Here is a 24,906-nt window from a genome sequence, read left to right as displayed (position 1 = left end):
GAAGGCACCTCTTTTACTACAATCCATCATTTTTAAAATATACCATGCTCTGCAGACAATACTTTTTGATGCTGATTCCTTTTGATTGACGAAGCAGCTAGTGCACTGAAGGCGATATTGTGGTTTTCTTCCAGCGCGTGTCTGAATGAGACACTGACTCATCATGGGCTGAGCCTCTAGATTCCAGGATTCAAAATGCAATAACATCAGTGTCATTAGCACTCTGGGCTGTCATTTGTTGATCTAGAATGTGTTCACTGAGTCCCCACGTTCTTCCTAGACTCAGATGTTGTACCTAATGTTGATTGCTGTCACAGCCTCGCTGTCATGCGATCCTCAGTGTAGGTGCCACTTCTCACAAGAACTAGAGCGCTCTGAGAACCAAAATGCTTTCTCCAGCTAGAATATATATGTTTATTTTATTCAGCTAGTGTTTGGGTTTTAGAGGATTAAAAACGTCTGAGAACTGAGGACCAGTTCTCATGTTCAGACACTGAGAATATTGTTTGAGATATGAGCCTTAACCAGAAATACTGTGGATTGTCATTTCTTCTGATGGTTATCACCTGCACGAATCATCCTCCTAGGTGGTATCAGGTATTTCTGCTGAGGCCAGGGGGAGAGTGTCTCATCAGGTTCCTGCGATCAGGGCTGCAGATCATGAAGTGAGACTGCAGTTGTGGAGTGCATGTTTGGTTGCCTTAACTCCCTGCCCGCTTGGCTCTCCACAGCAGTGTAGCTTCTCAGGGCACAAGAGAAAGTGTGTGTGAGAGTCACTCGGGGGAAAAGGCTCAAAAGTGGACCATATTCCTGAAATAAAGCCAGTGAGTCCATAAAGGTTTCCTTGTGTCTGGATAGAGCGGTGTCACCTGCGTGGGCCTGGGGGCTGGCGTAGTTGTCCTATCTTGGATGTTGACTCCATTTTTTAGCTTGAAGAATCATTGGATGCCTACTTCACTTGCATTGGCAACCTCTTTGGTTTAGGGATTCAGAGTCATCTTCAGGTTCAAGACTGTGGAGATTTCATAATGATCAAATGTTCACCCTAAGGAGATGACACAGGGGAGAAAAGCCTAATGTGTCATGTAAATGGATTCAGGTTTTATTATGCACAAATAACTTGGGGCCTGTAACCTAGCAGTGTGATTGGAGTGTGATGGTGGCTTAAAAAACAGGGACGGTGAATCATAGTCTGTGAATAATAAACATGCTGCTTGGCTGTTTTTCAGGGGGCTGGGATTTTTTTCCCTACCTTTACCTGTATTCCATGTTGGAGTCTGACTTCCCTGCCTCAGAGAAACACATCCTCAGAGATATTTAAGTGGGTCCCACAGACCAGAATCGGACTAGGAAAAGTAGAAGTTAGAAAGTACTCATAAGCTCCTTGCTCACCTTCCACTTTTCAAAGTTACTCTCAGACAGTTTCTACATGTGGTTATCTTACACGTCTGATTATCTGACCATCTTAGTTCATGTACAAACAGCAAATACAGATGTAAAAATAGGTGTTCTCCATTCCTGTTCAGTTTTTATCACAGATTGTTTCCTAGGACCTGCGAGGAAATGTTCTGAATACTTCGCTGCATTTGACACTTTTACTGGCATTTTTGTAAACCGTCATCTGTGCAAAAAGCATTTGAACTCTCTGCAGCCCCAGGTCAGGGACTGGGATCATAACTAACATGGGTCGATGGGGTAGTAAATACCCTACTGGGTATTTGCCAGTTTTTCCACTATTATAAGGAAAGGTGGATTTCCTTTTTTTCAAATCTTTTGCATTTGGTACTGTCTGTATGATCACATGGGAAGGTTTTTTAAAAATCCCTCAAAATAATTGTATTTATTGTAGAAAAGCTAGAAAACATAGATAAGTCTAAGTGAATGAACAGCAACAAACCTATAATCTATAGGCTAATAGATGTAATCTACTATCTAAACCTTTATTAACATTTTGACAGTTTAAGATATAATTTACGTGTCATATAATTCATGCATTTGAAGTATACAAGTTAGTGGTTTTTCGTGTATTCACAGAATGGTGCAATCATCACCACAATCAATTTTATATTTTCAGCATCTTCAAAAGAAACTCCATGTCCATTAGCTGTCACTCCCTATTTTCCACAAACCTCCCAACCCCTTGCAGCCACTAATCTTTTCTGTCTGTATAGATGTGCCTATTCTGGGCATTTCCTATAAAAGGAACCATACTATATATAGTCTTTTATAACTGGCTTCTTTCACTTAGCATATTTTTTTCAAGGTTCATCCATGCTGTGGCATGTGTCGATGCCTCCTTTTTCATTGCTGAATAATATTCCACTATATGGATATATCACTTTTTTTATCCATTCCTCAGTTGATGGACATTTAGGTTGTTTCCCCTTCCCTCTTATAAATAATTCTGTGGTGAATATTTTGTATTCATTTTTTAATTTATTTATACAAGAACCGGGGTATAGGCCAGATGCGCTGGAGGGTGAGAGGATTCACCAGAGACAGAGCGGGAACAGAACAGGCAGACTGATGAAATACACTGTTGAGGGGGGCAGCAGGCCAGACAGGAGAGAACTGCTCGCCATGTGGGTTGTTCTGAGGTCGGTGGGGATCAAACCGGCACTGCAGAGGCAGCAGATAGCTTCACAGCGTTTTGCTCAACCGTCTGTGCCACCAGGGAGGCCCCTTGTGTATTCATTTTTGAATGGCCATATATTTTCCTTTTTCTTATGTATGTATCAAGAAATAGCATTTCTAGAGTTACCTATGGTAACTTTTTGAGGAATTGTTGCCAGACTATTTCTAAAGAAACTGTACAAGTTTACAGTCCTCCCTGCTGTGCAGGGTACCAGTTTCTCCACATCCTTTCCAACAGTTGCTATTATCTGTCTTTTTAATTATAGTCATCTTAGTGGGTGTATACCAGTAACTCATGGTTTTGGTTTGCATTTCCCTAATGCAAATGGTTAATCTACTAATACCTTGCTTAATATTTTTCTGTGTACGTATTTGCATAGGTAATATTTTTTCCCCAAACTGAAACATCTTTCTGTGTCAACAGATTTAATTCTGCAATATTATTCCTACTGACTGCATAATACTTCTCTGAATGGGTATACCATATTTGACCATTGAATCATTTAGATATTGAGGTTGTTTTTAATTTTCATTTTTATAAACAATGTGATACGTCTTTTTAATTCTTGAGTGTATTTTAATTGCTTAATTATTTCCTTGAGATAAATTCCTAGAAGTGGAATCTACAAGTTGTATGCATTCTTTTGTAGCCCCCCACACCCTGCTGCAGCCCAAGCAATATTGAATATTTTTAAAAGCCCAAAACTAACCTTAAAGTGGTTTTATGACAGCCCTGTTCAAGTAAGCTTTTCTCCCTCTATCAGTGTGGATGTTAAGCCAAGTGAAAATGATGTTTAGATTTTGTTTTGTGTATGTTTTGAAGATGGAAATGACCATGGAAGTCGCCTGGTGACACATTATGTGCCTAATCTGATTTGTTAAGTAGTTGTTTGCAGGGTCTTTTGGTCGGCAGTGGTTTCAGATCAGCTTTCTAGTGGATATGGGTCCCATGAGCACCGTGAAGTAACCTCCGGATGATTTTGTGAATTGGTTTTGAAGGGAGCCCACCTTCTACAGACAAGATAGTTTCTATGTAGTTGATTGTGAGACCATTTAAATTTTGCCTGAAGACTATTTGTACATTGAGAGTTGATGCATTAATTGTCCCTTTGGGGGACTATAATTCTTAAAACACATAGAGATACAACTGTTTTCCTACAAAGATCAGAGAAACCCTTGACAGTAGAGTAATGCCTTGGGTGTTTTTCTTCTTTTTTTCTTTCTAGTATTTCATTTAATAATTTATTTTATCAAAATAATAATTCTACTTTAAAAGGAAAAAAAAGGAACCCTTAAAAAAAAGCAGGTATTGAAAAAAAAAAGCAGGTATTGACATTCATAAGCTGACTAGCCTTACACAATTTAAAACATTTCCCAACCTTGTTTGAATATAACTTTTACATGGTTCACACTGAGGTTTTGATCATAACCGTTACTACTCAGCTGATTGCACAATTTATTGAGAACTCTTGGATTTGGTTTTTTGAAAATCAACTGAAGACTTTCTGCCACTTCTACTTCAAAAATATATTCTTCAAAAGTATATTCTTGGAAGGGAATTCCCAAAAAATTCCAGAAATATTGTGAGCAGTGGGAACATACATGAATCAGGGTATTTAGGCTGCTTGCTGGTCCCATCCAAAGAGCCTCAGCACCCCTCCACCCCATGCATGCCCATCAGTAGTGGGGGCCACTCAGAATCTTGCAGGGCATGCACCTCCCTCTCTCCTAAATTGAATAGTCTGCCCTGCTCTGCTCCCCAGAGGAGACAAATAAGGAAGCTGAGCCAGAGCGGACTGGTGATGTCCAAGGTCAGTGAGTGGAGAATCTGAACCTTGAACCTGCGCCTGCTTGCCAGTGAAGGGAAGCCCCTGCACTGCTTGTGTTCTGGGGCATCTGTTAGAACACAGCAGTCCAGCTGCCCCCGGCACAGTCTGAGCACTGGGCAACGAGAAGTAGGACCTCGGGAGAAGAATGTAGACTTTCTTGTAGGCTTCAGCAAAGTGCTCAGATAATGCTCTTATCCCTTCCATGAGAGTTGTGGCCTTTTACCTTCATTTCAGAAGTAGAAAGATGCAGCTTTGAGATGGAAAGGTCATTATCGGGGTGTTTCTCTCAGGGAGACTGACCTCTTGCAGCTCCAGAGGCAAATCCAGCCATCCTGGAGATGAGAGGCCCTTCAACCCAGGTGACAGTTTAAGCTGGTTTCTTCGCTTGAGGTCTAATAATATCCAAGCAGGTGCATGTTCTTCGGTGAGATCTCACCCAGTAATGTTTCTGAAATAGCAAAACTGAAAGTTCATTTCTTGAAGCCTTTAACCAAAGTTGCTCTGCCGTGGTGCAGCCACCCCTTCAGCAAAGAATCCTGTGAAAATAGAACTAATTTGCAGAATGGGCCGGGCTGCTTGCCTTTGCAGAGGCCCCCACCTCCCAAGCGTCCTGGCACCAGGAAGTGGGTCTGTGTTGACAGGAGAGAGAGTGGCCTTGGCCCTTGGACCACAGTGGAGGGACTCTGGTTAGCAGCGTAGGTGGGTCTCAGGGTAGTGTGAGAGGGAGTGAGGAGAGTGTGCCAAAGGTGTGTGTCCTGGGGCCAGGGAGATGTCACATTTCTCTTGCTGCTTTGTCCTGGAGGACCCGGTGGGATTGTTTTATCCTCGTGGCATTCAGCTCGGTGGGTTGGCCGTTCCCATTGTAGGGGCGCTCAGCAGATACTGATTGAGTGCCTCTCTGAGGTTCATTAAAGCTCCTACAACAAGGAGCCGTGTTATCATCAGGCAGGTGGGTTGTAGTTTTTTTTTGGTGGGGAGGAAGAGCTGCTTTCGTGATCTCTGTTCCTTCCTGGGGAATGAGAGGGGACTCCAGGGCACTGGCTTGGGTGGGCGTGAGCCATGGTGTACGGTGCCCTCCTGATGGGCTCCTCATATCAGTAATGAGATTAATTTTTCCACTGCCAAACCCCACGAGATAAGTGGTTTGTGATTATTCCAAGTCAGTTTCATTTTTCACTCAGCATGATATTTCGCTATTAGAAAATGAACCTTGATCCAGGATTGTCGTCTTATGTATTAAACATGATTTCCCCGGGTAGTAGGCTAATTTATAATTATAATTCAAAACCACCCCTTTCTCCAGGGGGTTATTTTCCCTTACTCTATTTCAGATGAGGGAATAATTGTTTGTCTAGGCCACGGAAGTATTTGTCATGGAAACTAAATTTTTTCATACATTTCCTGAACAAACAGTGCTGTCAGATCCCCAGAAACTGACGCTGGCATTGCTGTCCACTTGGGTCAGAGGAGTGAGCTGACCAAATTAAATCAGATCTCTTTTCTCTTAAAGCCTATGGGCCATGACCCCTAGGAGGGCCTCCAGGAGTGAAAAAACATCTGTCTAGGGGGCCAAAGCTGTCACCGGGAATGGAGGGAATGTGACTTGAGGCAGTGTTTCCCAGCCATGGCTAAATTAGTCACCTGGAGTCACCTGGGGTGCTTTTAAAAAAAACCCTTTGCCCCGGCCCCACCCCAGATAAATAAAATCAGAATCTCTGGGTGTGGAGGCCACATTTGTTAAAAGACATTTTTTTAAAGCCCTAGGTAGCTGTAATGTGCAGCCAGATTGAGACTGTCAAGTAATAGTAATTCCTGTACCTTTATCCTGGACAGACCAACTGTGTCTACCTGTGCCTCTACGACCACAGTGCACTTGCCTGGACTGGAGACCGCTTTTGACTCATGTCATACGGAAGCTGGGCTTGACACATTTTGCTGGTTAGCAGCAACTCTTGAGGGCTATGACTCCTCACCAGCTCAGGTTGAAAGGAAATCCTCTGGGGCAGCTCCAGTCCTCATCCTCAGATGGATGGGCAGGCGGAGCCTGTCACTGTGGCTGTTTCGAAATGTAGATCGACAGGCAGAGACTTTCATGGGTGTTTTGACCCAAGTGATAAAAATGTCTGCTTTTCTGGGAGGTGAGGGCTTCTCTAGCTGGGAGACCTTGGGCACAGGAGCTGTGTCCCCCTCCATAAAACAAGCAACTAGCAAGTCCCTTCAGTGAACCTGCTTGTAAATGCCTTCCCAGATTGGATACACCATTTAGGTTAATGTGACTAGCACCCCAGCCGCCCCTTTTCCTGGCATCTCATCACAGGCGTCTCCCCTGGTGGGGCTGCTTTGACTGTGCCTCGGGGTGTCCTAGTTCCAGGATGTAGTGGATTCCCCTTGCTCCTCCATTCACCTGTGCCCTAGCTTAATGGAGGGCCTGTTACTTGCAGAGCACAGACCGAGGCACTTGGGATACACTAGTGAGCAAGACAGACTCCTGTCCTCCTGGAACTCACATCTCTCCTGGAGACAGACAGGAAACAATAGCATGTGGGCACATCATGTGTAGCGTGTACTACGGCAAGATTCAGCGCAAAGAAAGAAACGCAGAGCGGAGCAAGGGAGTTGGGCACCTGGTACGTTGCCTCCTCGCGTGCTGTGGTTCCATTGGGTGTGGAGCACCAGTCCTGGGGTGCCCAGTGGAAGGCAGGGGCGGTCCCAGACCGCTGTCCTCTAGACTGGAGGCTCACGGCAGGCTTGTGCTCCAATTTGTCTGTCATCTCACCTTCTGGAGGACAAGTGTTGACAGCTCACGTGTGTAAATACGAGGGGCTGAGCGTGACTGTTGTCAATGTTTAATGATAACGAGGCATGAGAAAGTTTCAGATTCGGTCAGGGAGAGCTCAGGAACCCCCAGGACTTGCTTGGGACAGAGCTAGCAACTCTGTTCCCCAAAACACGTGTGTGTAAATTGTCTCAGGACCTTTGCACAGGCTGTTCCCTCTGCCCAGAAAATATGTATGCTTTTTAAAAAATAAACAAAATTGAGTGGCTTTTACCATGCGGACATATATTTATAAGCCCTCCAGATAAATTAAAAAACCTCCAAGAAAAGGTGAAAGGTTGGATCCTGGGGTTGGATCTTGAAAGGCTGGATCCTGGAAAGGTTGGATCTTGAAGGCACCACCTCATGCGGTGTATGACTTTACCTTCCTTCTGTTCTGGTTCATTTCCTGCTTACTGTGGTCTGGTTTTGCAAAGATGAAAACGGTTGTCTTGAGACTAGAGATTACGAACACGTTTATCTGTAGTTCTGGTATTCAGCTGACTGGAAACCGAACCTACAGTGGCTTTCGAAGCCCAGCCTAAATCATCTTGATCTGATGCTCAGTACTTGGAAATCTCTGGGGCTTTCGTACCTGGGTAAAGTTCAGTCACTTATCTGATTTGTGGTTTGGACACAAACGAACGGGGTGCTCCCTTCCATTGTAGGAGCAGGTCGAGTTGTGAGTCTCCCGCAAATGGGTGGACCCGCAAGTCACTCACCTCCTCCCACTCAGTATTAGCTGATTTCTGTGTGCTTTATTTCCCCCACCCCCACCCTGAAAGTGAATCAGATTATTGCTAATTCCCAAATGTTGCAACATTTCAAGATAAGTGGAGACACTCGGATGTCGAAAGACCGGGAATGGGGATGGCCGTTCAGCAGCATCCGGACTCCTAGAATCTCTCAAATTCTCCTGTGGGTTTTGGGCATGTTTTGATGGCTCAGGGTGAGAAGAATCTACACGATGGCCCGAGGAGAGATGAGGGCCTGGTAAATCACCGATGATCCCAGCAAAAATGCCTCATCCTGCCCAGCCTTCCTATAGACTCGGATGCCGAGGCCTGAAGCAGAACATGCACCCCATGTCCATTCTCCTCTACCCTCTGCTTCACTCACCCCCAGAACATGTGGGGAGCGTGTGCCAGGCTTGTGGGCATCCCTGAGAAACTTTGGGGTTTTAAATTTGGAGTTTTGAGAGGCTCAACAGCAGGTTTTGGAGTTTTATGAGCACAGGCTGCCCTTGGAGTGAGAAGAGGCCTGAGCAGGGAAATTGGGGGGCAGGGGGGAAGGCGGGGAGGGGCGTGTGGCTCAGAATCTTAGGAATTGCCCTGGGCAGGGCCTGGACAGGTGCCAGGTTACTTTCAGGCACATTGTCCTGGAACCTGTATCTTTTTCCTTATACTGCACTATTTCTCTGTTAGAAGATGAAATCTTAGAAGATGGGGTGGGGATGGGGGGTGTTCTATGCTTTGGGGCTCCTGTGCCTCAGGTATAATGGGATCCTTCTTTCTGCATGGAGGTAGGGTAGAAGAGAGTCCAGCGTAGGTGGTGGGGTTGAAATCAGTGAACTAGCAAGTTGGACAGTGGCGGCAGCCAGCAGGAGGAGGTGTGAAACCGGGAGCGCCTGGAGGAGATTGATAAACACTTCACGTCCCTGCCAGCCGGCTCGAGTGACGTGAGACCGTGATCCGGTGACTTACCTCATCCAACAAGGTTAGTGTCCCCACGATTTCTGCCTACGACAGCAAAAAGTGCCCTGGAACTGACGGCTGGTGTTGGGGTGAGCACCCCGAGATGGAGCGGAGGGAGCCCGTGTAAAGCCGTGGGCCTCGCGCAGGAGCCGCCTGGCCTGTGCCGTGTGCACGCGCCTGCTGGCCAGGGACGCCGCTCCGGCGCGGGGTCTCTGAAGCAAGAGACCTTGCACTGGGGTTTGTTCCTTAGGCAACCTTTCCTCACAAAACCAGTTTTCTCATTAAACTCCTTGACGTTTGGCGTGTCACGCTGGCACTCAGCTGTCAGCCAGCTAAGCTCGGGGCATGAGCCTCTCCTCCCAGAGGTGGGAACACCAGAGAGGACGCACCTGGGCTGTGAGCGCAGCCTGCCCGTGTCAGGCCGATGGGCGCTTCACCTTGGGGAAGCGTTTCTTCCCCTCCAGATTGGCTCTGCACCCGCATGCACAGCGCCCGCGCCTGCCTTTCCTGCCGGCAGCCTAGATAGCAGAGAAGACCCGTGCAGAAGATTCTTTACATGGGCGCACACAGGTGGGCTTCCACTACCTGCCTCCCCAGCCTACCTGTGCCATCCTCACCCCAACTTTCTCTCCAGCAGTGCTGGCCAGCTGGGTCCTTAACCAGTGAGCTCTTCTCCGTCTCAGGCTCTGTACGGCCAACTCTTCCCTTCCTTCCCCGCCTCCCTGTAGATCCTAGGGCGCATGGCCTTAGATCTCCCTGTAGATCCTAGGGCGCATGGCCTTAGATCTCCCCGTAGATCCTAGGGCGGATGGCCTTAGATCTCCCTGTAGATCCTAAGGCAGATGGCACTCCTTCAGGAAACCCTGACACTGTGACCCTCCACCCACCCAAGACCAGGCCAGCGTGCGCTCTCATGGTTCTCCGTGTGTCCCTTGCATGGCACTTACTGCAGTCTGTCCTTCTGTCTGGGTGACTGTCTGACCTTTGTGGCCCCCCGTTAGACTATAAACTCCTCGAGGACAGGACTCTGCCCTCTGTTGTGTTTGGGTCCTAGTGCCTTGCACTGTTCTCGGCTCATCATTACCCCAACGGCTGATGCTTGCGCAGTCTCACCATGTACTGGGCGCTGTTCTCAGACCTTCATGTGTATTATTAGCTCAGCTAAACCCTTCGAGGTAGGTATTATTATCCCCATTTTGCAGGAGGGAAATCTCGGGGCACAAATAGCATCAGCCTGCCAGTGGGGTGCTGGCTGCAGAGCCCACCCTCTGACCACTGCGTCACACTGGCCGACCCCACATTGAAGATTAACAGGTATCTGTTGAATTGTTCAGCATCCTCAGAAATTGAGGGGTGCTACATACATTTCCAGACAATTCACACACAACCTCAGAACTTAAAATGTTACCCTGTTTGGTGAGAATCTGTTTAGCAGTTTTATTCTTCTTCAACACAACAAACCAAACATATTTTATCCATTTCTTAATTATTGTAGATTGTTAGCACCTGGTCTGCTGTTACCACTGCCTGCCCCTGAAGTACAAGCTGGGGAGCAGAGGGCGGGAGGGGGTGTCACAGAGCCGTGAATCAGGTCTTTGAGTTTGTTGACTTTCCGAGAGTATCTTTGGCTACCATCACTTTCTTTAATACGATGTCTTCCCTAACATTTCCATAACTCTTGTTTTCTTTTTTATTAAAAGATTTATTTATTTATGCATACAAGAACTGGGGTGTAAGCCAGAGGTGGGAATGGGGGGTGGTGGTGAGAGGATTCACCAGAGACAGAGTGGGGAGCAGAACAGGCAGATTGACTGAAATACACTGCTGAGGGGAGCAGCGGCGACACAGGAGAGGTCTACTGGGCCATGTGGGTTGCTCCCTGGCAGGGAATCAAAATCATCCTGCAGTGTGGCTGGCAATGGCTTGATAGCACTGTCTTTAACCCCTGTGCCACCGGGGAGGCCTTTGTTTTCTTTTTCAATCCTTCCGATTTATTTTGCTGTCTTAGCATTTAGAGAGGTGTGGCTAGACTTCCCGTCTCAAAAGAAAAAGCAGATGTGGAAGCTTAGCCAACTAGCCCCACAATTCAGATGCCCTGCTGGCCGCTCTTCCCTCTTCCCACCTGCAGGAATTGGTGGTGTGGCTGGATGACCTCCAGACTGGGCAGAAGCCCGACGGGACAGTGGCTTTGGGAAGAGATCCCACGAGCAGGGAACCTGTGTGCGGCCAGGCCCAGTGGAGCAGCTGCACGGCCTGTAAAATCATGTCCCCCTCCCACCCCAACCTGGGCAGCCATTCTTCATTCCTCGGGAGGGAGTTGTGTTCTCCTTGGTCTGAAAACACCTCCTCCCTCAGCCCAAAGGCTCCATGTCCCTTGGTTGGTAATTCTTTCCTGTTCTGTTTCCTGCCCACCCCCTGATAAGAGGAGGCAGTGGGTCTGGCCCCTGCTGCGCTCTGGCCTCTCATGCCCAGCTTCACGCCCCAGTGCTGCCTTTGGTTGTGCCACATCCTTGCAGGTGGATTCTTGTGCTTCCCTACCTCAGTGCAAACCTGTGAGGACTGGATCGAAATGGCTAGACTTGCCTCTCAGAAGAGCCTAGAAAATAGAAGCGCGTGCAGGTTTTATGGGAATACGATGGCATAGGATTTTTCTCACTTGAAAAAGCCTTCAAGTAGGGCCTCCTTGGTGGCGCAAGGGGTTAAGATGCAACCTATGAAGCTGTCCACAGCCGCTGCAGCATGAGTTTGATCCCCGGCCAGAGAGGTACCCACATGGCACAGCAGACCTCTCCTGACTCGCCCGCTGCTCCCCTCAGCAGTGTATTTCTGTCAGTCTGCCTGTTCTGTTCCCCACTCTGTCTCTGGTGGATCCTCTCACCCCTCACACCTTTGGCCTACACCCCAGTTCTTGTATGCATAAATAAATAAATCTTAAAAAGAAAAGAAAAAGCCTTCAAGTAGATCTGGGTTTCGTGTGGGTGTGGTGTTCCTGCCAGCTGAAGCAGCCTGGCCTGCGGCATGAGGCCCCTCCATTTATGTTTGGTCATTTAAATGGCCCTTGCTGTTCAAAGGGGTTGTCCTGTGCTGGTCAGTCATGTGCGGTTCCCTGGCACTGGCATTCAACGAGTGACTCGCTTCATCAAAGGAATTGCAGTGGCTGCTGCCTCATCAATATCATCATCTTCAAAGAGCATTTTTTAAAAAGCCACTGTAACTGCGCTGGATAAATGTGGATCACGGGGATTTTTTATGGTGGCTAAGGCTGTGACCTTTGACTTCTGGTGGTGTGGTTCCCCCCACTTAGAATCTACAGTGGGGATCTCAGGAACTTTTATCCAGAATGTTTTTTAAAGACTCCACCCTGTAGAATTCGCAGCGCTTTGTGGCATATTGGGTATCTGTGCAGAATCTGCAAATTATATTATGGTCTCATCCAAAAACTCCTACCCTGATATCAGAGCAGCGTGCCCACCTTCATCCGCCCCAGCAGGACTCCAAGGGGAGCTCCAGGCCTGAAGTAATTTAAGCTTATGGCTCTCAGAGAACTGTGATTTAAAATAGTGAAATTATAGTGTGGCATGGTGGGCAGGGCACCAGAAGGGAGGCAGAGACCAGGGTTCCTGGCCTGTCTGTGGTGCCTTGGGCAAGTCACTTTACCTCTCTGGGCCTGGATTTCCTCTCCTGTGAAATGAGAGGGTTGGGTAAGAGACCTCGTCAGTCCTTTTCATCTCTAAAATTACATATCCCAAAAGCCATAAACGGTGCCTACTGTTTGATCTGCTGTAAGGGGCCATAGGGACTTCAATGGCTGCCCAGCTAATTGGAGAGGGGAGGGCGGTGTGGTGGACCGGGCCAGTGGGGAAGTAGCTGATCCTCGCGGGTACTTCAAACAGTGGAGACGTCAGGCCGGCCAGGGAGCTCAACCCGAGGCACATGTCTTGGTGTTTAACTTGTATTATAGGGCTTGGCAACATCTGGCAAACGTAGGTGGCAATTATGTCATAAATACAGTCGTTTGTAGATGATTTTTATTTAACTGGAGCATTTATCCACTGACCTCTTCTACCCCCACTTCCCCCCCCCAGGAATCTCTAACCAAGTGTAAAGGGCAAAATTGAGTTTCAGGCTACTTGCTGTTATCAGGACTGAACATTTTGGTATCTAATTAAGTCTTTTTTTTCCTCCTGTGGGGTATTTGTGGGGTGTTCGTAGGAAGACTTTCTCTTAATAGGTTTAACTAGAGATGAATAAAGCCAGATGGATAAAATCTGGCTTTTTGTCAGGCTAGTGGTCCCCTGCGAATTGACAAAGTTGGACCTTTCTTAGTTTGCTCACCATTAAGGGGTAAATGAGCTTAATAGGGGTCTCTCTTTTTTACAAGATTTAAAACTTTTACAAGATTTAAAACGTTAACAAGGAAACAAGCTGCAGTTTCCTTTAACTAACAAAACATAGTGGTGATGCCTGCATTCTAAATCAACCACTAAATGATTGTGAAATTTGGGTCTTAATTTTTATAACCATTCCCCCAGGATCCTTGGGGACCTTAGGGATTGCACACCACCCTAAGGACTTCTTTCCTTGACCAGAGCATGGTGAAGGGTTTCATGCAGCACCTTGAAGCCAAAGGGCATGGCAGCTGCTGGACTTAGGCACTTGGCCTGGGGCTCCAGAACCAGTTTGGGGGAAATATACTCACCTGTTGTGAAACGAGCGTACCTTTGCGCTTCCAGAATGGAATGGATCTAAGAAGACCTTTTTATCAGATCTATTAAAGGAGTAGTCCAAACCGAAGAATTGTAACTGTAACTGTCTTGGATGGTGGTTAATTACACCACACAGAAAACTTGCCACAAATACTACTCTAGCTCTCTCACTTGCCTGACTTGGAAACCGCACACTGAGATTCAGTTAGGCCTTGCCCTTTACTGCATCCCAGCCAGACACTTGACTCCCATCCAAAGCAAATGTCATGGTTACCTTTATGGATTTAATAATCAGGAAACAGCAGTCGGTAGGCTGGCTAGAAAGGAACCATCCGGCTGATGGATTAACTCTGACCTACACACAGATAAACGAAGTGTAACAAGATCCGGAATGATTTAATAGTAAACCGAAATCCTTGAAACATAGGCACAATTAAACAAGAAAAGTCACTTAACATCTCCAGCATTTTAATTCTTAATCTTTATTCCAATACAGCAGATAGGAGACTAAACACAATGAGTTTTCTGTGTCACCCCGTTCAGATGGATACGTGGAAGTCTCCACATTTGGAGATAAAGTGCTTTACTGTTGGATCAGATGTGTAAGTGAAGGTTGGGGTTGGGAGCAGGGTTAGATTAGAATTAAAATCTTTATTACATCTGCCCAGTCAGGCCTTTACATAAATAAGATGCCTTCAAGGTAGGCCTTGGGGACCTGTGGGCTTAGCCCACTGTCCTGATTGGGTGAATGGCCCTGATTCAGAGTGGTTCTAGGTGATGGGTCTGTTGGGGCACTTACTGGGCACCCATTTCAATCTTTGATGAAATGGTGATTTTTTTTTTTTTTTTTTTTGGTTGCGGTAACGTTGACTTACGACACTGTATTTTAGAAGCATAAGCTCTCCCCCTTCAGGTGCTGTTACCACATCACACCCGCCACCAACACACCCACAGTCTACCACCATAGTCCATTGTGCCACCTCCCTTAGAATGGTGGTTCTTGGTGGTTTTTAGCCATCACTGGGCCCAGTCTCCTACCAAATGATCACATGGCATCAGGATGACAGCACTCTGCTGGGTACTTTTGTAAAGCAGCCAGAATTGCAAAGTGCCAGGCTTTGTTTGAGTTTATAGTCTAAAGTGGATAATATTGCTGCAAATAGAATTGTAGACACACATGTCCTTTTCTGAATCTCCTTTAGTGCCTGCCAAGGGACTCTGCTGCAGATGCTATTTTGAGGGATTTCTGACAAATTGGCATGACTACACAGGTTGACTTGAGAGAGTGTGTGTGTGTGTGTGTGTGTGTGAGAGAGAGAGAGAGAGAGGCCCTTAAGGCAGGCACCCCATTATGGCATGCCAGACAGTGTCTTATCACTATCTCTTAAAAAGCTCATCCATCCTGTGATTCTCAGCTAATTTTAGCCAGCAGGATAATCCAGTCAACTTGCCTTTACTCCTCTCCTCTCCTTTTTCTCCATCAGCCCCACCGCCACCAGTGCACACATGCAGCCTTATCTCCCCTGCCCTCTTAGGCCCTGGGAACTGGTATATTCCCCCATGCAGAGAATGCCCTTCTCACGTCTGAGCATCTTTGCTAAGGTTAGTAGTTAAAATGTTGATTCCTTAGCTGGTTCTAATCCACGTGAAATCTATATTCTACATTCTGGGACAGGTAGCAGATTTTTCTCAAGATTTCATACGTCCTAAGTATAGGTAGTAAAACAAATTGCTTTGGAAATATTCCTTATGGAATCCTTCCCTTCCTGGTGATTCTGTAATGTGTATTCTCACCTATCAAGAAGAACTCTTTTTTTTTTTTTTTAAAAAAAAATATTTATTTATGCATATAAGAGCTGGGGGTACAGGCCAGAGATGCGGGGGGTGAGAGGATTCACCAGAGACAGAGTGGGGAACAGAACAGGCAGACTGACTGAAGTACACTGCTGAGGGGAGCAGGGGGCGAGTCAGGAGAGATCTGCTGTACCATGTGGGTTGCTCCCTGGCTGGCCTGGACTCGTGCTGCAGAGGCTGTGGATTGCTTCATAGTGCAGAGCTTAACCCCTTGCGCCACCAGGGAGGCCCTCAAGAAGAACTCTTTAGTCACTTTTTCCTTCGCTTTCCCTCAATGGCCAGATCTTCCCAGTGGATTTGAGCCAGGGCAGTGAGCCCCTGATTACTGATGGCAGGTTGTAGGTTCCAGGAATTTAGGTACACCCTACATTGTGTAATGACACTCTATTGGAAACATGCCAGTATCCTTGCTAGAGTTATACTGGTATTGTATTTTTAGTTTGAAGGAATAGTTTTCTTAACCTTAAATAAATAAAACCAAAGTTAGGATTATGCAATAGAACAGTAATCCATTGAACACAGAAGAAAAATTAGTAAAAAACAAATCAACAGCCTCTGAATAAAAACTAGAAATTGGTGTGGTACTCTTAAAAGAAAAAGCAGATACATCATTTTGTGACTGGCTAGATTATCATAGTCTGGTATTAAATATGCTGTGATCTGTTGGGTTGGGAAGTTGGTAGGGGAGAAGGCACCTAGAAAGATTTCTGAAAACCCTGATACCCAGCAGTGGGCTTGCTTTCCCGGGTTCTACATATTGGAGGCTGGCGTGGGTTTCGCTGCTGTTCTTCCTTGAGGGACAGAGGTGACTGGTGGCAGAGGAGACAGCTGAAAACAAGCCTAGGGCCTTGCCCACTGGTCCCCTCCAGCCTCCAGGAAACCACAGGTGCAGCCTCAAGTCCTAGTTCAAAAGTTGATGGTTTTTGCTGAGAGGCTGTTTGGTTTTTGTGCTGCTTAAGCCCCTCCCTGTCCTCTGTGCCTATAATCCTCTTTGCTGAAGACTTTCTAAACCATGTTATTTCAAAAAAACATCTTAGAAAAGATTTTTCTGACCCGGAATATAAGGAGGTGAGTGAATCAACACAAGAACAGCTAACGATCAGCTGTGTTAGGATTACTGGAGCAAATCTGCAGTCAGTGGCTGACCTTTTAATCATCTCTGTATAAACGGGAGAGTCATTACTGCTGCATCTTTGTAGGAAATGCAAAGTGAGTGGTACATTTTACAAGACCTTGCTTTATAATCAAAACATGGAACACAAGGCTCCTTTCCCCAGGATTGTATTTGTTTTTACGGAAGGAAAACGCATGTAGAGATGTGGCCGAGCAGGACTGTTTTAACCTGAACCTACTCACTGAAATTTGCTGGCTTTACCAGCAGCCATTTCTCCAGTATCATCTGCCTGGAAGCTCCAGCCTTCACAGTTACCAACTGGGCTTTCCCACGATGGATATCTTGGGGTCACCTCGTGTGGGGGTGTGAGTGGGAACCGTCAGCTAACGGATGTCTGGTTTCATGTTAGACCAGGTGACCCGCCACTACCATTCTCACTTTCCTAGGCACCTAGGCTGTGCCCTGTGGTCATTTCTTAGAAGTCACTGTGCGAGGTGGGAGTGTCTACCCCACAGTTTGAAACACAAGTCAGATCACGGGTAGTCAACTCAAAGCAGATCCCCAGAACCAGCACCTTCTGGGGTGCTGGAAACTGGTATGTGTGAGTAAGTGCAGGGCCTAGTGCCATTTCATCCACCCTGGAGAAAAGGGTGCTCTGAGGAGCAGGGGGGCGGGCCAAGGGCCTGCATTTGTCCGTGCTGTGCCCAGTGTCACAAGAGGTGCCTAGAAGCTTATTCATGTTAGCAGCTTATTCATGTTAGCAGTTTGAAGGCAGACATTTTCACGATTTAACATATACTGAGGAGGTGGGGTTGAGGTTGGGGGCAGTCTCTCTGGTGGCCTAGGGGTTAATTCTCAGTGCTGTCACTGAGTTCGATCCCTGGCCGGGTAGCTGACCCACATGGCATAGCAGACCTCTCCTGCTCCCCTCAGCAGTGTATTTCAATAGATCCGCCTGTTCTGCTACCCACTCTGTCTCTGGTGAATCCTCTTACCCCCTCACCTCTGGCCTATACTCCAGTTCTTCTATGCAAAAAAAAAAATAATAATAATGGGTGGGGAGCCAGAAATTTGATGATATTAATTTTCCCTGCAAGGAAATAGCACTGTTCATGGTGACTTCCCAACACCCTGATCGGAGAGTTTCAAAGAGCAGAACAACCTGTGGGTTGCGACAGACTCACGCTGTCACTGTGGACAAGCAATTAGCTGTCAGCATTCTCAGTTGCTAAAAATTCAACTTCTAGGCAAAGCCAGTATTTTTGAGATCATTGGATGGCTGTGGTAGTTATGTGATTAGTGTTTTATTTTCATTCACCAGCCAACCAGAGACAATTGCTCTTCCTGTGGTTGCCAAGATGCTCAAACAGGTGGCATTCATTTGCACATGAGCAGCAGGCGGCATGCATGGTTGCAGGAAACATTGACCTTTTTATGTTAATACTGTGTGGAGATGTGTTCAGGGACGTTCAGGTTATTATAAGTGCACCCCATAGGCTTTAACAACACCACACCGATTCTTGCGTGCGTGCTGTCTTAACCGGAGACCTGGATGCCTCTAAACTGCCCCCCTTTGAGTGGATGTTAGGGATTAAAGGTGGTCTAGCTGCCAATATCCCAGATGGAAAGGACTTCACCTGGAATTTTATTTATTTTTTTAAAAAAGATTTATTTATGCATATAAACTGGGGTACAGGCCAGAGATGTGGGGGTGGTGGTGAGAGGATTCACCAGAGACAGAATGGGGAACAGAACAGGCAGATCAACTGAAACACACTGCTGAGGGGAGCAGTGGGCGAGTCAGGAAAGGTCTGTTGTGCCATGTGGGTAGCTCCCTGGCTGGGGATAGAACTCGTGCTGCAGTGGCTGCAGACAGCTTCATAGGTTGTGTCTTAACCTCTTGCACCATCACGGAGGCCCTTACCTGAAACTTTAAAGGTCAGCTTCTTTCCCAACTGCTCATTGTCCATCTCCTTTCTATTAAAAATTCAATGCAGATTATGTGATCATGGTATAGAAAATTTAGATCACAGAGAAAATACTCCTGATATGACTTTCAGTATTTCCTTCTTCTGTCTGCATTCTTTTATAACTATGTCGGAGTGGGGGGAATGCGGGCCTTTTTGGGTTGTTCATGACAGAAATGTGGTTCTGCCAAGTTTAGGCAGAGAGGGGCCTTGGTGTGTATCCAGCAGCGCCTGCGAGCCCAGGGCAGAAATGTGGCTGGGGCTGAGAACTGCACGCCACGGCGCTCTCCTTGGTCTCTCAACCGTGTTTCCTGTCAGGCTGCCTTCTCTCTTTCTGTCTTTGTCTTTCTCTCTCTCTCCTACAGTTTTTTCCCACATGCAAACATAGTCATAGAAACCCCTCAAGTTTAATTCCTTGCCACTTCAGCCACCCAGAGAGTCCAACCCAATTCTTGCATGATCCTAACACCTGTTGTATAGAATGGTTGCTCCTGGGGTGACTATTTGGCGGCCTTGGTGGGGATTTCCACCACTGGGCCCCCCAGATGTGACTATGTCTTGCCTTTTCATTTATCTAGTGTCCAAACTGCCTCCACCTGACATAATCCAGCACTCCCCCCACCTCCAGCCACAAGGCTATGCCCATGCTCAGTGGGAGACGGCCCCAAGTCTCATTGAGCTGCAGGCCTCCATGGTCCTGTCAGGGCCACTGTTGTCCTGGGCAACACACACCCCTCTGGTGCAGGTGTGAGAGGTCCAGAGGAGGCCAGGCCCCACCTGCACCCATGGCTGAAGTCATCATAACTACCCACTGAACAGCTGGTATGCTGACCTTTCGGTCCCTGGGTGGGCAGGCCCTGCTCTTGAGCCTTGTTTTCCTCACCTGGCCCAGATCTGCCTAGTTGAGCTAGTTCCAAAGACAGAATTAAAAGTCTACTCTCCTCAAACCTAAGGCTTTACACAGAAAAGACAATGCAGGCCGCAGTAAAGCTCTCCATTGTCTTCCCATCCCAGGTGAGCGGGCCCTGGTTCTGGCGCAGGAAAGGCTCAACCTGTCCCCCTCCACACCAGGCACAGGCACAGGCACAGGCACAGGCACAGGCACAGGCACAGGCACAGGCACAGGCACAGGCACAGGCACAGGCAAGATACGAGGCAGGCCAGGTTCTGGCTGCTGCCTGGCCCCTACTGCCAGTGGGTCTGCACTGTGGAACAGGAGTGCGGGGCCTGGAGTGTCTGTCCTGCTGCCTCAGGTGCCGTGGAGTGCACCACAGGGCCTTCCCTTTTATTTTTTATTTTTATATTTTTTAATATTCTTTTGTGTCTGACTTCTTTTTTTTTTTAAGATTTTTATTTGTTTATTTATACAAGAACCGGGATATAGGACAGATGTGCGGGAGGGTGAGAGGATTCACCAGAGACAGAGTGGGGAACAGAACAGGCAGACTGATGAAATACACTGCTGAGGGGAGCAATGGGCGCGACAGGAGAGGTCTGCCGTGCCATGTGGGACCCTCGCTGGGGGGCTGGGATCAAACGGGCACTGCAGAGACTGTGGACAGCTTCACAGCGCGACTCTTAACTGCCTGCGCCACCAGGGGAGGCCTGGCCTTCCCTTTTAAAGGTCTCACTAGGCATCATCCAGCTCACCCCGAGAATGTCCAGGTATTTTAGGGTCAGGATCCCTGGGGGTAGTATCCCCCAGTCTTTTTACATTTGGTGCTAAAAGTCAGACATAACATCTATATTTTAAAAACAGCATCTGCACCAAGATTCGAGCTGTCACAGTATAAGCAAGTTGCAGTGGCCTCTTTTTCATTCAAGGCCACAGGAATCAGCTCATTTCCAGGACAGCAGAGTTACAAAGGGAGAGAAAAACCTCATTACAAGGTGGCACAGCTCAAAGGAGTGTTGTCCTGGGAAACCTTGTCACTTATCACTTGCATGCACTGTGCACGTATGTGAGCACGCATGGCTGTTCCCATGGAAACCGTGCAGATGAGTGCACAGATCCTGGCAAAGCCAGGCAGACCAAAAAATCCATCCAGTGTGATTGTAACCACAGTGCACATTAAATTTAGGATCCTATATTTTTTGCCTTATAACGTATATAAGCATTTTTCTGCACTGTATTACAGGATTTTCCAAATGCTCTTTTTTTTTTTTTTTTTTAATTATTTATTTATTTATACAAGCACTGGGTATAGTCAGAAGCGCGGGTGGGTGAGAGAATTCACCAGAGCCAGAGCGGGGAGCAGAGCAGGCAGAAGGACCGAAGCACACTGCTGAGGGGAGCAGCGGGCGGCAGGAGAGGTCTGCAAGCCATGTGGGACCCTCCTCCGGTGGCCGGGGAGCAGCCGGGGATCGAACCGACGCCACAGAGGCCGCGGGCAGCTTCGCAGCCCAGCGCTCAACCGCTGCGCCACCAGGGGAGGCCCCCCAAATGCTCTTTTAATGATTATATAATATTCCGTTGATCATGTTATAATTTATCTTAGCCATATTTTTGTGTTTATAAATAGGATATCGTGAATGTTGTTGCACAGACCTTTTTCCATATGTGGAAATTCCTTGGGCTATAAAAATGAAATTATAAGATCAAAAATAGGTGCATTTTTAAATGCCTTCCAGGTAGATTACACTAACTTACAATTTTCATTGCCATCAGGGATGGGTGAGGAAATGGATTTCACTGCCTTTGTCTATTTTCTTTACATTTTAAAAATTCTTTGAGCCAGAAAGTACACTTTTAATTAAAATGCATTTTAATTAAATGCATTGTGAATCTATTGAAACCTTGGTATTTTATAAACTCTTTATTGAATGAGAACTGTTTTTCCTATTTTGCTTTAAAACTTCTTACCTGACTCTTTTACTTTTTAAAATGTCAGACATGCACATGGGTGTGCTGGCCTTTTTTATCAGCGAGTCTTGCCAAATGACCAGGTTTTAAAAAGTACAGTGTGGCCAGGAGAAGGAAGTATGTAGAAGTTGAGTGCGCTTTCTCATCTGCCTCAGTGGAGGCTGGTGCTGGAGTCTCTCGGAACCCCAACCCCTGCCCCTGTCAGTTTCTCTGGTCAGAAGCCTGCTGACTGCAGGAGGCAGCCTGGGTTCTAGTCCGGACTCAGCGGTTGTGTAAACACGTGCACTGGGGGGACTTGGGCTCTCCAGCCTCAGCTTCTCCACCTGTGGGGTGCAGGGGGTCTCAGAAAGGGGGCCTGTAGTTGTCAGTGCCCACGGGGAAGAGTCACTGCTGGCCCTGACAGTCCTTTTGCATCTCGTTGCAGGCGTTTGCAAGTCCCAGCACCGTGACACTTCCGGAAACCTTGTTGTTCGTGTCAACCCTGGATGGCAGTTTGCATGCTGTGAGCAAGAGGACAGGCTCCATCAAATGGACTTTAAAAGAAGGTAACTTGAATTTGGACCTGGGTGATGTGGACCTTTGTTCAGCTGTTTTTGAGGAAACATATATTCCAGTGATAAAGGTTAAGTGCTATACATTATTTAATAAAAAGGGATAATGGAGTCAAGAAGAGGAGGGGAAAGTCTCTCCATAGGGTTTGTTTATAGCTTGAATTGTGATTATCCACCCTGGTGTATCACTTTAACTCTTGTTTTCCTGCTTTTTTGTTTCTGTCCAAATTTCATGTTTAATCGATTCTAGGCCTTTCTAATAATAGTTCTGAGTCTGACTGGTCTTTGTGAAGACTTGCTGCATTAAATATTTCTATTACTTTCTAATGATTAGAATCTTGTAATTATAATTACAAAAGGGTATCTTCTCTAACCTCAGATTACTCATTTGCTTTTATAGAGGCTGAAGTAATTGAGGGCTGTGAGATTTGACATTCGTCCAAGGTAGCCACTTTATTAGGTTTTTATGTTGAGGGAAGTAAGACTGAGCTGGTTTCACATTTAATATACCACACTCCCCTTTTATGATTTTGTCTTGGTGGTGATAGTTTACAGAGTGCAGTCCTACAGCTGGGAAATAGTATTCAGTTTCCAAAGCAATTTTCCTAGATAAAGCCACGCAAATCCCAGGATCTGGAGCTTCAGAATCATCCCTGCTGTTCTGTCCAGTAATAATTCTCATTCGGCCCTACTTAGGGCCCGGCCAGCGTGTTCGCTTTCGTCACAAGTCTGTGACTCATTGTTTTCATGAGCACAGCAAGTGTTTTTCCTTCCTTAATAGGATGTTCCAAAACAGTCTTCTAAATGGAAAAATATTCACATATGTCAGGTCACACATCATTCTTGTCAACTCAGCCCCAAGCTGGTAACCATTCAGAGGTGGTGGCAGCTGGGGACCACAAACCACCTGTCTCACCTGTCTGGGCCCTGCTGGCACCAGCAAGGAGTGGGGCACAGCAAGACGGCAGAGCCGGCTCCGAGAATGTCATCTGCATTGTCTCTTTACCATGTTTAAGCCTTTTCTTGTTTTTAAAACAAAAACAGAGTTCCCTAAATTTCAGAGTTTCTGAAATTTGTCCAAAGATGAAAATCGGCAAGTCACAAAAGGAGCAAGATAAACATTCCCTCTGTTGAATGCGAGGGCTGGTCTCAGGGAGGGCCTGCTGGCCTCCAAGCCCCTTCACTCTTTGGCTTTACTTTTCCCTGCATGAATTGCTTTAAGTTGATCTTCTCCAGGTCTTAATTTCTACAAGTAGCCTTGACGGTATCTGACAAAGCTATGTCCTACCCTATTTACTGCTTAACCAAACATAAGAATCAATTTGTTCTTTCCCATAACTTAGAGCTTAGAAAATTTGCCTCTTTTTTTTTTCCCCACTTAATTGAGCATGTGTTTAGAGAACATAGACTATGAAAGATGTTTGGGGCACAATGAAGAAAAAGCCAGTCCTGCCCTAGGGGAGCCCACAGTCTGGTAGGGAGCAGAGACAGGCACAGGGAAAACTGGTGCAGTCATTTTGGAAAGTAGTCTGGAATGACCTTAAAAAACTAAAATCAGAAATAGCATAGGGCCCCTACCCCCCCACTTCTGGGCATCTGCCCGAAGACCATGAATCCATCAACTCAAAGAAGCATGTGCTCTGTGATGTGTGTGGCAGCATTGTTTTAGTTCCGAGGACTTAGAAACAACTTAAATCCACTCTGTCCACACCATGGAAGCCTGTTCAGCCACAATGAAAGAGAAAATGTCATTTACAGCAAAGAGGAAGGAGAGGAGGAGCTTGAGGGAATTGTGTAGATCGCAATGCAGGTCAGAACGACCAAGACCATTGCTGGACATTTACATGGGGGATGATGAGACAAAGTGAAATACTTCCGACGACGGGCAGACCCTAATAAACGGCGAAGCTTCTGAGGTTAAGAGGGAGGGGGCGGGGAAAGGGTTAAAGGGGGCATAAGGGGTGGTAGTAGGAAAAAAACTAGAGATACGTACTGATTAGAATTGCTAAAATGAAAAAGACTTTTAAAAAAGGGCAAATGTGTTGTTTTAGATCAGAGAATGTTCTATGGTAGGAGAGCTTCTGAAACTGCTTCACCCACCTCCACCTGGAGGGACCAGAAGGTCTGCAGGAAGCTGAACCTTGGTGGGTGGACTGGAGTCCAGTCCAGCAAAGGAGGCAGCAGGCCAGGGTGCAGGCAGTCCTGCTGGAAGGAGCTTGGGGTGGGGGTGGAGGGAGCGAGGCTCCGGATACTGAACCCCGAGATAGCGCTCCAGCACTCGTACCCGGGTGACAGGAGGCCGGGAGCCTTTCATGTTTCTGGGCTTGCCAGTGATGTAGCAGGTGCTCTGCTTCCAGATTCACCCAGCAGCGGCGTGTGGGAAGGCAAGCCTCAGGAGCCCCATGAGAGGTGCTGCCGGCCTGGAAAGGGGGATCAGGGGTCAGGGAGGAAGTGGGAAGGACCAGAGGCCAGAAGTAGAATCAGTCAAGTCCAACAACTGATTACTTAGGCGAGCAGGGAGGAATTAAAAGACACTTCAAGGAAGAATTAGAGAAATCTGATTAACATCTAATAATCTCAAGTAATGTTCAGTATGTTCTAAATTTCATTGTTTTTCTGAGAATAAACGGGCTTATCTTAGTTAAATTCAGCCCTGAATTCCTAGGCCCTTGATGTATATTCTATACAAAGATCAAAGATGGTAACATGGAGAGACCCCGAGTTTTCCATTTCATTCTAATCTTGGCAGCTGTAACTCAGGATTTCAAAATTGGTATTTCTTTTTTTTTTTTAAAGATTTATTTATTTATGCATACAAGAGCTGGGGCACAGGCCAGAGATGCAGGGGGAGGGATGAGAGGATTCACCAGAGACAGAGT

At 46.7% G+C, this 24,906-nt stretch overlaps 1 protein-coding gene across 1 annotated transcript in view; it reads left to right on the top strand.

Moving 5' to 3' along the window:
* The window catches only part of ERN1 (endoplasmic reticulum to nucleus signaling 1), a 68,760-nt gene that overhangs the window by 1,656 nt on the left and 42,198 nt on the right, over positions 1-24,906 (top strand). The window contains exon 2 of the mRNA XM_054688912.1: positions 21,901-22,021. Within this exon, the coding sequence (XP_054544887.1) occupies positions 21,901-22,021 (121 nt within the window). The remainder of the gene's footprint in view (positions 1-21,900; positions 22,022-24,906) is intronic.

The sequence above is a fragment of the Talpa occidentalis genome, unplaced genomic scaffold, assembly GCF_014898055.3.
Source record: "Talpa occidentalis isolate TD23 unplaced genomic scaffold, MPIMG_talOcc4v2.1 talOcc4.7, whole genome shotgun sequence".
In the NCBI taxonomy this organism is placed as follows: domain Eukaryota; kingdom Metazoa; phylum Chordata; class Mammalia; order Eulipotyphla; family Talpidae; genus Talpa; species Talpa occidentalis.
This window is presented reverse-complemented; position numbering and strand designations above follow the sequence as displayed.